Source organism: Anguilla rostrata, chromosome 18 (assembly GCF_018555375.3).
Source record: "Anguilla rostrata isolate EN2019 chromosome 18, ASM1855537v3, whole genome shotgun sequence".
In the NCBI taxonomy this organism is placed as follows: domain Eukaryota; kingdom Metazoa; phylum Chordata; class Actinopteri; order Anguilliformes; family Anguillidae; genus Anguilla; species Anguilla rostrata.
The window spans coordinates 1,590,809-1,603,593 of record NC_057950.1 but is presented as its reverse complement, the minus strand read 5'-3'; the positions used below and the strand labels follow the sequence as shown (position 1 = coordinate 1,603,593).

The 12,785-nt window shown below is 44.2% G+C and overlaps 2 protein-coding genes across 6 annotated transcripts in view; both read right to left on the bottom strand.

Annotated features, from left to right (window-relative positions):
- thumpd2 (THUMP domain containing 2) overlaps window positions 1-2,486 on the bottom strand; it is a 33,714-nt gene extending 31,228 nt beyond the window's left edge. The window contains exon 1 of one of the 4 annotated variants that reach the window (XM_064317291.1): window positions 2,477-2,486. Coding sequence is in view for 1 of the 4 variants with exons in the window: in XM_064317288.1 (XP_064173358.1) it covers window positions 2,210-2,221 (12 nt within the window). In the remaining 3 variants the exon portion in view is untranslated. The other 3 variants (XM_064317288.1, XM_064317290.1, XM_064317292.1) reach the window with 3 other exon arrangements.
- A 2,645-nt stretch (window positions 2,487-5,131) lies between these two features.
- Window positions 5,132-12,785, bottom strand: part of LOC135244517 (sodium/calcium exchanger 1-like) — a 124,681-nt gene continuing 117,027 nt past the window's right edge. For both annotated transcript variants that reach the window (XM_064316861.1, XM_064316863.1), the window contains exon 7: window positions 5,132-10,470. In XM_064316861.1, coding sequence (XP_064172931.1) covers window positions 10,094-10,470 — 377 coding nt within the window. In that variant the 3' untranslated portion in view covers window positions 5,132-10,093. The remainder of the gene's footprint in view (window positions 10,471-12,785) is intronic.

Sequence of the window (12,785 nt, the reverse complement as noted above, 5' to 3'; positions counted from 1 at the left end):
AAAAAAATTCTGACCCCCCCACCATCGGAACCGGTGCTATAATCACAGAAACTGTAGTGCAACTTTTTATGTGGGGGGAGGGGAATGTCCCCCTGGTCTGCTACGGCAATCCGATTCCCCCCTGTGCCCACGCGGTGTGAAGACGCAGCTCTGAGTCGGAGCCGCTCTCGGATGTCCGCGACCCGTCTGACTTTGCGCCGCGCCCCGCCGCGGGGAGCTGGCGGGGGAAAGCGCAGCGAGGTTTAGGATACACGGAACGCTGCGCGAGGATTAGGGTTAATCTTCATCTGCCCCTGGGAGATTAATCTCCTCAGATTACACTTTCATCGCTTAATTACGGAGGGGAGCAGGGGGCCGGAGGGCCGGGGCTCTGACAGCCAGAGCGTCCGCGGGCGAGGGGAACGGGAGGATAATCCGGAGAAGGACGGGGTGGGAGGGAGAAGAGCCGGTGGGACGAGGGCTAATCCTCGCCGTTGCGCTTTTGGGACCACAGATTAAACGTCTCCGGTTCCTGGCGAGGGAGACGGCTTTCTACGCGCACCAGGGTTTACCGCTGGGGTCGGGGTTTTTTTTTCTCTTTTATTAACCTTAGGCCACATCATCGCCTTAATTATGCTCAGTGGGGTTATTATCAGGCCTATCAGTCCTAACTCACTGCCTGCATCCACCAGCGATAGGCAAGGAAAGGTCGTATACAGACGCTGAAGGGCCCACACCACTGCTGTGCACAGTATAACAATCATATAGTGCACAGTTTCACCACTCTCAAGCCTTACTGGAGAATATAACGTGTGTAAACAGAATAGTCTCAGAGTTGCCACAGTACAGAGACCTGTAGCACAGAGTCATAGACATTACCGGGGTGAGAAAAAAAAACTAGTGACCAAGGAAATGAGATTTATGGGGTATAATTACTCACTCTCCTGCATTTTTATGATCCGGCTGGAGGAAGTTTAAAGACATGCTTGGCTCTACGTGAGCAGCAATACAACAGCCAGCGAGCCAGACTATTTTTAAGGCTTCATATCTTACATTTGGAGCATTTCTCAGGCAGGGTCTCTCCGCTTACCCGTGCTCGTGAACACATCTAAGTCACCGGCCACTCTTTCAACAGTGTGCATCAGTGAAGGGAGAACGAGGCTTCATTAAACCAAAAATACAAACAACCGCGATAATCCACCTGTGACTCGCTGATTTGAACCAAGCAACATGATTGGCTGCATCTGAAAGAGCTTACTAGCCTACTTTCGAAATTACAAGTAGCATACAAGTAGTATATAACTTGCATACTCAACAGTAGGCAAGCAAGCAGTTTCAAACACTGCTAGTGTCATCATTTTGTTGTAGACAGCATGACCTTTTGATTGGTTCAGAAAAGCATTCGATGGGACTGGCAGCTCACTGAAGCTCCTCCCATCATTTAGTTCATGAAACCTCACTTTGCTGCCACTAGCTTGTGGTTGCAAGAAACCTTTACATTACATTACATTTATTTGGCAGATGCTTTTATCCAAAGCGATGTACAATAAGCGATTACCAAAGGTCATTGGAACAACTAGAAAACACAGGTCCAATAAGGTACAATGCTTATTCATAGTCATGAACACCTTTGCAGTTAACATAGGCTAGGTCAGAGAGTAATGTTAAGTCAAACTAGGAGGCATGACAACCTACAACATTAAGACCATCAAGATAGTACATATAAACACAACAGCTCTGTACAGGTTGCTTTTGGCTTACTTTTAAGTGATTTTCTTGCTTTAGATCACTCCCAAATGTCCTGATATCCGCCACTATAAACCTGCCAGGTTTTCAGGAACTTCCTTCATCTAGGGCAATCTAAAACATACACTAAAATGTTAATGGCGGCAGAATAATTACAAGCTACGTGGTCTCTAAAAATTGATCAATGCGCCATTAAAATTCAGGTTAAATTGCCCAATATAAGCTCAGATAGACGTGAAGGATATAATTTAATTTAGAGGTTCCACGTTTTTTGGCGCATTACTTACCGTACATTTACATCCGCCTGAATTTAAGAGAACGAGAATTTCAATTTTGTGTCGACGCCCCTGATGAAAACTATCACTGAGCACGCAATATACCCTCGCACACCATGTGGATTCGGACAGTCCTTGTGCTTGTGAACTCGGCTGCAATTTTACTGTAATGCTTTAATGTTGAAGAGTGTGGCTTGACATTGGCTTACCCAATAGAACATATTTCAATTGCAACTGCACGTAGGACTACCCTTGTTAGGACCAGGCCGCTCCCTCGGCCAGTCGTTCCCCTCTAAACTCCCCTCGATTTTCTACGGACCGCAACACACGAGAGCTTTGGAAGCTGCGTTATAAAGCGCAACGCGGTTTTTACTAAATCAACAGTGAGAGTTAATGCTAAATAACTTCCCGAAACATTACCCTAAAACAACCAAAACTCTGCACAAACTCTGCCTGCACCTTGGTAACATTCTCACCTGAGAAAGAGGAAGTCGTCGTATGACCGGGCTTGTGCAAATCACGTGGTACCACTTTCATTAGTCAAAAAACCATTTTGAAACACTTGCGTTAGTGCATGCTTTACGCACAAGACGTGTTTTTGCTTCTTCTTTTTTTAGCGTTCCAATGTAAAAAATTGTAACAGAAATGTCGTCATATTGTATAATATTTAGCAAACAAGCCTAGTGAATTAATAGTTGCCCGTTTCATCTGGCTAACCTGATTTACAATTAAATATTTAACCATGGCTGGACACCCTGACAGTGGACACCAGTGCGCATAAACTTTATTTAATTAGCTCGTTCATGAATGCGATTCTGTCTTACAAAATGTTACTCCCAGTGTATATTCGGTTTATTTATCTGTTCTGCTGTGTGTAGTGTATGGGAAAAAAAACCAAACGTTGCAATTTGATTTCATCCAAGAGTGGAATTATCTTTCTGTGAAGAGGAAGCAGAGTCCAAGAATTATGATGTCCTGCCATCTGTGAAACATGAATTTTTATTATGCTCGTTATTGATCTGATTATGTACGTGAATCTCCCAGTATTGTAAAAGTTATTTCATTCTGTGGGTTCTCCTTGTAAGCAAATGGCACCTCACTTGTGTACGTAGAGCAAATCACACAGTAATAAAACCCCATTTTGAAACGGATAGAGAGAATGGACCCTGCTTCGACTGCAGGAGTTAATGGTCTTTGGAAATAAGCAGCCTGTGGATCCCAGTTTCACAGTCGGTTTGGTTAACGGCCTCGGCGTCACGTCTCCCCAGATTACCTCGGTCCCAGGAGAGCCGCAACCGGAGGAATGAACATTTTATACGTCCCCGAGTCACACGAAAACGCGCCCCCTCCCTGCAGCGCCAAACAAAGACTGTGGTGTTTAGAGAAAAATGGAACATCAGAGTGCTCAATATGTATTGATATCTTGTTTAACATAACTCCCAAATGTAGGAAGCAAGGTGTTTTTTTGTTTGAAAATAAATAAAAGCCACTTCTCATTAGAGGGTACATAGTGGTATGAGAATATGTCCTGCATGTGTGCTGTAACAATATTTGAGATCAGAAAATATTTAAATGGCAAGTATGGTTGAGTCAAAGCGCTAACCCACACAGAGGTCAGAAAATTGGCTTGTGTATGTTGTATCAAGGACAAAAACGATCTAACAGTACAGCTGCTTATCTGCTTGCAGGTGTCAAACCTCAAACCCCTTTCAGACCCGATGCAATCATTCCATTTCAATTCCATACATTGCCATGCTGTTAATCACTATGTAATGGATTAAAATGAAACAATGAAGATACTAGGTCGCTTTAATTAAGTTATAATGATTGTCACGACAGGGCCGTGGAAAGTGATGGATCTTTAATTGGACACCGACTCATTTCTGCGGGAGGTAAACGTGTATGTCATACTTGCCACGGACAAGCCACGGACACGCCCCGCCATCACAAGCTGCACCTGCATGTTTGACTGCTCCCGGGCTGGTAGTAAATTCTCCCCGCCGCCCTTGACTGGGTAGACACTCAGAAGCCAGTTATCACTTTCTTTTTTTGTCAAGGCCTTTTGGAATGGAGCAGGCAATTAGCCATAACGTGAAGCTACTTGGTGCGACTGCGAAGACCTTGAAGACAACAGCGGTAAATTCATTTTTTAATGCGGGATGAATATCTGAATGAAAAACAAGGATATTTAAAGGGTAGATAACAACGGATCTGATGGATTAAGGAAAGAAAATGTTCTGATATTCAATTACTTGACATTCTGTAATAGCTGTTACACCTCCAGTCAAGATGAAGCATTAGATTTCAATTTAACATAATCGCATCTGCATATAAAAAAAACTCGGGAGTAAGTGTCACACTCCTGTTCCAACGGATCACACATTGCTGATATTTCACGGAAATATATTACAGATTAAAGGGTGCTGCCAATATGAAAAGTAGTAATTTCCATGATCATTCAAGTTGTTAACAAATTTCAAAGACGCAACTGTCTCTCCTTAAGAAACAAGACCAGGTCAAAACCTAGTATATGGCTGGACCGGCCGACCAGCAGTGTAAGTTCATAACTCGGCCGACCAATGGTGTAACTTCATCACTCAGTCACTCAGTCAGCCACAGACATTCACGTTTATAGGGCTGGCCCCGCTGTTGTGGTCCAGCCAATAAGAAGTCAGCATTGGAATATTGCATTTCCGCACAAGCACCATTGTTTACTTGCTGATGCTACCATAACTGCTGATCTTTGCTCTTTGCTCAGAGCGTTACAATGTGCTTTACAGCAGGATGAATTTGGAAATGTACATCCACTTGGACAGGCAGCATGTGTGCACTGTTAATTTTAATAGTCATTATGAACTCTCTCTTTCATATGTATGTATATATATATCACAAAATATTTTGTACAAACTCCAGTTTATGCCCAGATTTGTATGAGTTTGTGCAGAACATGGAGATAACCGGGCATTAAAAAGGATAGAATGGGTTTCTGTCTTGCAATATCACAATACACATGCTGTGGGGAAATTGTGGCCAGATTTATGAAGTGAGATCTGTCATTTGCCTTCAGTGAGATCAGAACAGGCCTAAGACACCTCCAATACCAACCACATAAACAGTGTTATACCCATCAGTCTTTTCAAACAGGATATCCCAAACTTTATTTTTGTGTCAAGAAGTGTACCGTGTACAGCAATCACAGTTAGTGTATGTCCTTCCTATGTTTGTGTGCAAAGAGAAATACTAAACAAAAAAACAAACAAACAAAAAAAACCAAACAAAACATCAAAGACAAAAATAATAATAATCAAGAAAACTTATTACAGTATCTTCAACTATTTAAAAACAAATGAAAAAACCTAAAAGACATAGGAAATCCCCAGCGAAACCCTGTAAATTAAGACAGATATCTTAACCTCGAATAACAGAAACAAGTCCATGTGAGCAGTGGGGTGTAGTGCTGATATCAATCAACAAACGGTGTATGACGAAGGTCCCTGATTATGATTCAAGCGTCCAATCAGAGAGATTTACCCTCAACGAGAGGCGAGGCCGTGAAACTTCTGGAGCAGGTGGACTAAACGACTGCGGAGACCTTGTTAGTCTGCTCATAGTACGCTGTTCACAAACCTGCTGCTTGTACACCATCTTGTCAGATTTTTTATTATTACATTTTTTTTTGGCCCTGAGATGTGAAAATCTCTCTACCGACAGCCGGAAGCTCAAGTACTGTACATCAAGGGACGCGTTACTGACACCTGTCACTGCATGGACAGGTATTAAGCATTAATCTACCTAATGCCTCCAAGCGATGAATTTATATATCAAAGACCCCACCCCCTAATAGAAAAAAAATCTGATAATAACAAATTTTAATATTAGAAACATACACTGCTCAGCACAAAGGAACAGAACTAAACAAGCTTCAAGCAACTGCTGCACAAAAAAGGCAATATGTGTCGTTCTTGTGTTTACCAAGGGCTTCATAATAATAAATATGTTGAGTTCTCTATGCAATGCTGAAGCGTGTGGCCTCTGACAATACTGTACAGTATATACACATGAGCTCTTAAATGACAAAATATCCTTTGATGTACATAGTTCTCTACAACTGTCAAATAATACAACCAAGTCCTCAAGCAAGCATTGTCTGTTTGTACAAATATTCATGCAACCCCCCCCCCCACCCTTAAATACAGAATTTCGTTATGTTCCACCCTCCTATACACAAAAGCCAAATATTGCCTTTTCATTCAAATGTGCGAGTTACCAAAGGACATATAGCCTCATTTAAATAAGAAACAAACAAAACAAAAAAAACAACCTACATCCAAAATCTATACAGCATTCAGACCGTCCTCAACATTTACGAATGGGATACCGCTTAGTATTTACAGACGTTTCATCCATGCACAGTGTTAACAAGTACCACATTAACATTCCCAAATATGGACATGGCGGAAGAGGATTAGGGGGCGGGGGGGGGCGGGGGGAGGGGCAGAACAGCGCGCCATGACGACAGCGTGCCATGACGACAGCGCGCCATGACGACAGTGCGCCATGACGACAGCTCGCCATGACGACAGCGTGCCGGTACGCAGTCACGCGACGAGAGGCTGAGCAGAACGAGTCCTTTAGATACCGTCACTGCGACAGGACACCATGTTATGGCTGTACTTCATAGATTTTTCTTTTTCTCTCTTTTTTTAAGTCAGTTAGATAACCGGTTACAAGGGTACAGAGAGGTCCAGTTCTTGTTTTTTTTTTTTTAGTTTTTAGTTTTTGTTTTTTTCGTCCTTTCTATCAACGAAAAGTTCATTAACAGTCAGAAAAACGTCAGGAACGCACGCGCGCACGCTGTGGCAGGTCCTCCTTCATTGGATCGGCGACGTCGACGTTGCCAGTTGAATTTTCTGCTCAAACAGTTCAAAAGTGCACGCCGCCTGTTTTCCTTCATTTGTGGGCCAAAAATATTATTAACCATTTAAAAAAAAAATTTGACTCAAATGTACATATGAACTCCGGGGATGGTATGCCCAAGTTAGGAGTAACACTAACCTGCCTAACAAATGGGGAAAGAAAGTTATGGCGACTACACTAGACAGCCCATTGATATTTTTTACACTCTTCATAATTAACAGACCAATGAGGACCACCAAACCCTGACAATAACTTTTAAATCCTTTAAGATGGCTGTTAAATTTTCAAATGCAGAAGTTTCTAGATTTCATACAAATCCTCTTACGAAAGTTTCTACACAGGTAAAACAAACTTTTTATACCACAGATAGAAGCTGAACCATTTTTGGTGCCATTAACAAATGTACATTTCAGATAGAAAATCTACTGTTCTGATTGGGTGTTACGAGCACTTTCAGAAATATTAGAAATACTAGAAATATTTCCCTTTGGCAAAATGTGGAGAAAACTGCAATATGATGGAAAACCCAAGCCTATGGACATTCTGCTATTCTAATCTTCAGAGATTGAAAATTCTAGTTACAAGGACAAGAAAAGTAAATCTTACAAGAGACCATACTCCAAAACCAGGCTGCTAGCAGACACAGATCATAAAAACAAAATCTGTAAGAAATCTAGTTGCCTTCTTGAAATTCAAATTGAAAGTTTCAGTGCTTGTCCTTCCCAATTACTACTAGATCTTTTTTTGTGTGGCAATACTGATTCGGACAACACTGAATTACAAACCCTTTATGTCGTAAATGACAGTTTGAATTAGAGAAAAAGAGAGTAAGGTCTACATCACATATTTTCCCCAGCTTTACAACAGAAAATATTTAGTTTAATTTAGTTTAAGGTAAACAGGTGAATTATTAGCTATCCTCACATCTAGAGGTGGAAAGTCCTGGGGTCGGAAAGTAAAAGTCCTGCCATGTGTTTCTTCCACCCATGAACACTGAGCCAGCTGATTTCACCGATTAGTTAAACCTCCTGGCTGAAGAATTGTGCGAATTAGTAAATCCAGGTGATTTGAACAAAGTACAGGGGAGGATTTTACTGTCTGAACCTGGATATTCCACCTCTGCTCATCTGCACACTGGACACATTAAGCCGAAACTAGTGATATTTAAATGTTGATATGATTGATATCATAAAACCGAATTATGACTTGATTTTCATGAAGAAGAACAAAACCATGAACGAAACTGGAAAAAATAGGTGTTGCCAGAACAATAATATCAGCAGTGGCCTGTGCCATATACAGGTATTGCATCCCATCACCGTCCTGTAGGCCAGAAATCTCATTGAGCGGCTAATTAGTATTCAGTTGTGCCAAAATAGGGTTGAAATGAAAACCTACAGGATGGTAGAACTCCAGGAACAGGGTCGATTACCGCTGCTTTTCAGTATGATAGGGAATCTGATAGTAGACAAGCCAACTGGTAGAATGACTCAGAGAAACTGACACAGATATTAGGTTTCCACATTACACAAAACAACAAGTATGGCAAATTTCTATATGTTTACAGCAGTGCTGATCTATGACATTCACTTAAAGAGGAACAGCGGAAGTAATACAATCTGAATTAAAAAAAATTCTACATTTGCTTTTGGGGACAGGCTGGCGGGGGTGGAGGGGGGGGGGGGTTAAATAAGCAGAATAGCATCTGTCAGAAAACAACAGAATTCCCCAGACCCATTATGGGGTAATGGCATCATTTAGGTTCAGTGAGGAGAGCAATGTGATGAGTTCAAATGAAACAAATTAAAATCTGTAATTATCTCGTTTTCTTGGCACGGTCATTTTTTAAACGTCTAATTGTGAACCAGAAACAGCCAAAATCTATTTCACTTCTAGGGAGAGCTGAGCAGAAATGTAACAACGTAGGGATCTTGTACTTTCAAATGGTTGATGGTTATCGAAACAGAAGCCTCATATTCGACTATTAGAGTGACAGGATTAAAAGCAAACAGGTGGAAACACAGTAAATGATGCATACCTAATGGAATTAGTGCCTGTGGTACAATATGGGCGTGACCTTTAAAACACAGAACTCTGACTGTGAGTTTAAGGGGAGTTAGCAGCAAACATTGACCCTGATTAGATTTAGTCCATTTAATGCACAAAGCAAAAGCATCAGATAAAAATATAACCTTAAAGTGACAAATCTCTAGGTACTGTAATTAATGCTTACCATTCACTTCTGTATTCACATATATCTGGAATTCTACATTTATGTGTAAATTAATTGGGGCAGGGACTCACAAGCTACCGTTCCAGTACATTGATTTTGTTCTACAAATATTAACTTTATGTTTTTTCCATGTAATTACAGCTGACGAGACTCTAAACTGACACACCCTCCTTTTTAAAGAAATGGCACCAACCTTTTTAAGAGATTTCTATTTCTGTGTTTTTTATGTCATTATATCCACCGTCGTGGGAACGTTACCTGATCTACAGTAGGTATGATACTCTTTCATTTGAGTTCATAGTAAGGACGTTTAGTCTCTTCAGTGCACGAAACTCCTAGGTTAGTTGGAAAATGTCTGTGTGTGTGTGCATGCCTGCTTGCGTTGTGTGTGTTCATGCATCTGTGTGTGTGTGTATGTGTGTTCATGTGCGTATGTGTGTGTGTGTTTGTGTGCGTGTGTAGGTATGTGTGTGTGTGTGCGTGCAGGTATGTGTGTGCGCGTGTGTTCGCAGGCATGTGTGAGTGCGTTTGTGTGTGTGTGTGTGTGTGCAGGTATATGTGAGTGTGTAGGTATGCGTGTTTATGTTCACAGGCATATGTGTGTGTGTGTGTATTTGCAGGCATGTGTGTGTGGGTCTGTAGGTATGTGTGTGTGTGTATATGTGTGTGTGTGTGTGTGCATGAGCAGGCATGTGCGTGTGTGTGTGTATTTGCAGGCATGTGTGTGTGGGTGTGTAGGTATGTGTGTGTGTGTGTGTGTGTGTGTGTGTGTGTGTCTGCATGTGTATTAGGGGTAGAAACACGACAGTTATAAAAAGCTATGCTGCTGCTACTTCCGTTTTCTTTTCTTCTTCTCGGTTACGGGTTTCCCGCTCCTCCCCCTCTGGACTCCTCCCCCTCCGGGCTCCTCCCCCTCGGGTCTCCCGCTGGCGCACAGGTCCGCTCAGAAGCCCTTGATGTGGCAGTAGGCCTCCAGGGAGGAGAAGAGAATGTACAGCAGCCACAGGCTGACGAAGAGCATGCTGGTGATGGCCTTGGAAGTCCGCGGCCCCCCCAGCTCCCCCCCGATCTCGGGACGCCGCCGGTACATCAGCACCCCCACGCAGATGAACGCGAAGATGGTGAAGAGGGTGACGGAGAAGGCCAGGCTGCCGGGGGACACCCGGAAGGGCCGGCCGTGGTACTGGTGGTAGATGGCGGCGATGGACCAGGCCACGCCGATGCCCAGGAACACGTTGACCGCGTTGCTGCCCGTCACGTTGCCGATGGACGCGTCGGCGTACTGGTCCTGGATGGCCGCCACCTTACTGGCAAACGTGTCTGAAAAGGACGAGAGGAAGAGGAGGGAACAGCCATTACCACTGGACCCCACTTTCCATTTCACCATGTTTCTCAGGTATGAAGGCCTTGTGAGCACTGTAATGAATGAGAGGAGGAGGGGTGAACAGACATCACCACTGGGCCCCACTGTCCACCATGTTTCACCACGTTTCTCAGGGAGATGTCTTCAGAATTAAAGGCCTAATGAGTACACTAACACCCCTCCTGTGACCCTGCGTCCAGACGAGTAGGCCCCTAACCTGCCCAGAAGCACACTCCGCTCACCCCCACAGGACCACCCACGTGAGCCCTGAGCACTGACAGGTCCTTCAGCGGTCTGAAAGCACACCCCCAAGCTGTGGCATAATAAGTGGCAGTAAGGGGGGGCAGGCAAGAATGCAAACCCACCCACACCTCAGCCAAAAATACAGAAACTCATCTAAAGAGGGCCACACTACTATTGCAGACCACAGGGGCTGGGCATGTCATTAGTTTTGATAGACAGGGACTTTTGAGGGCAAGCACCCTTGGGGGGTGCAGAAAGAGAGATACCTCTCCTGGGGGGGGTGGGGAATCAGGATTTTCAGAGTTTGCAATAACCTGTGCACTTGCAGTAAATTGCTCCTTGTGGAAAAATAAATTATTTATAATATATTGTTATTAGCAACACCTCAGAACACACGAGCAAGTACTCAGTTTATTACCACTTTCAGATATTGCACTTCAGATTTTCCACACAATTTATCGCAGTTTGCTCGTGTGTGCCGGCCAGCAGGGGGAGAGAGGACGAGGTGGGACTGCCTAAAGAAGGGATCCTTCTGGGTGCATGTTCTCAGGTGTTTACCTCAGGGGTTCTAATGGGTGCATGTTCTCAGGGGTTCTAATGGGTGCATGTTCTCAGGGGTTCTAATGGGTACATGTTCTCAGGGGTTCTAATGGGTGCATGTTCTCAGGGGTTCTAATGGGTGCATGTTCTCAGGAGTTCTAATGGGTGCATGTTCTCAGGGGTTCTAATGGGTGCATGTTCTCAGGGGTTCTAATGGGTGCATGTTCTCAGGGGTTCACCTCAGGGGTTCTAATGGGTACATGTTCTCAGGGGTTCTAATGGGTACATGTTCTCAGGGGTTCTAATGGGTGCATGTTCTCAGGGGTTTGTCTCAACCATCGCCAGTGGAGCTTGGAAAGTTACTGCCCAATAGTGAAAATCCCATAAACCCTTATATAAGGCAGCTGAACAGAACACATTTGTAGCTGTGATTTAGAACCGGATATGGAACTGCATGGGTCGCTGGTCTGGATCAAAATCGATTAAACTACTGAAAGGGAAAGAGACAGAAAAAAATCAGAGGTCTGCACTCTGAGGTGTACTTTCCATTCACAGTTGAGGAGTTTGGGAAGTGAATCGAATCCTGCTTTTTGATGTAGGGATTTCCATCATTAAGAAGCGTGAAAATGTGAGACAAGCACACGGTGAAAACTGTGAAACGAAAAAGTATATATAGCCTAATTGGATTCACAGTAATTTTATTACAGGTGGCAACCAGCGCATCTGAAAAGCCTGGTTTAGTGAAGCACATCCCTGGAGACCAACCCAATCACATAAGTGGCACGATGCAGGTTTACCCCCGCATGCCAACAGATCCCACCAATCCTGAGAGGGACTGCGGAGCGCGTTAAATAAACCTGATGCGTGTAAACGGGCGATTCTCTCTCTGCCTGCACATTCGCCCCCGCCATTCTTCCCCCCTACAGCCCGTTAGCACGATAAACACCCCCCCAAACACCCCGACTCCTCAGCGCTACAGCCCGTTAGCACGATAAACACCCCGACTCCTCAGCGCTACAGTCCGTTAGCACGATAAACACCCGACTCCTCAGCGCTACAGCCCGTTAGCATGATAAACACCCCGACTCCTCAGCGCTACAGCCCGTTAGCATGATAAACACCCCGACTCCTCAGCGCTACAGCCCGTTAGCATGATAAACACCCGACTCCTCAGCGCTACAGCCCGTTAGCATGATAAACACCCCGACTCCTCAGCGCTACAGCCCGTTAGCATGATAAACACCCCGACTCCTCAGCGCTACAGCCCGTTAGCATGATAAACACCCCGACTCCTCAGCGCTACAGCCCGTTAGCATGATAAACACCCCCCCAAACACCCCGACTCCTCAGCGCTACAGCCCGTTAGCACGATAAACACCCCGACTCCTCAGCGCTACAGCCCGTTAGCATGATAAACACCCCCCAAACACCCCGACTCCTCAGCGCTACAGCCCGTTAGCACGATAAACACCCCCCCCAAACACCCCGA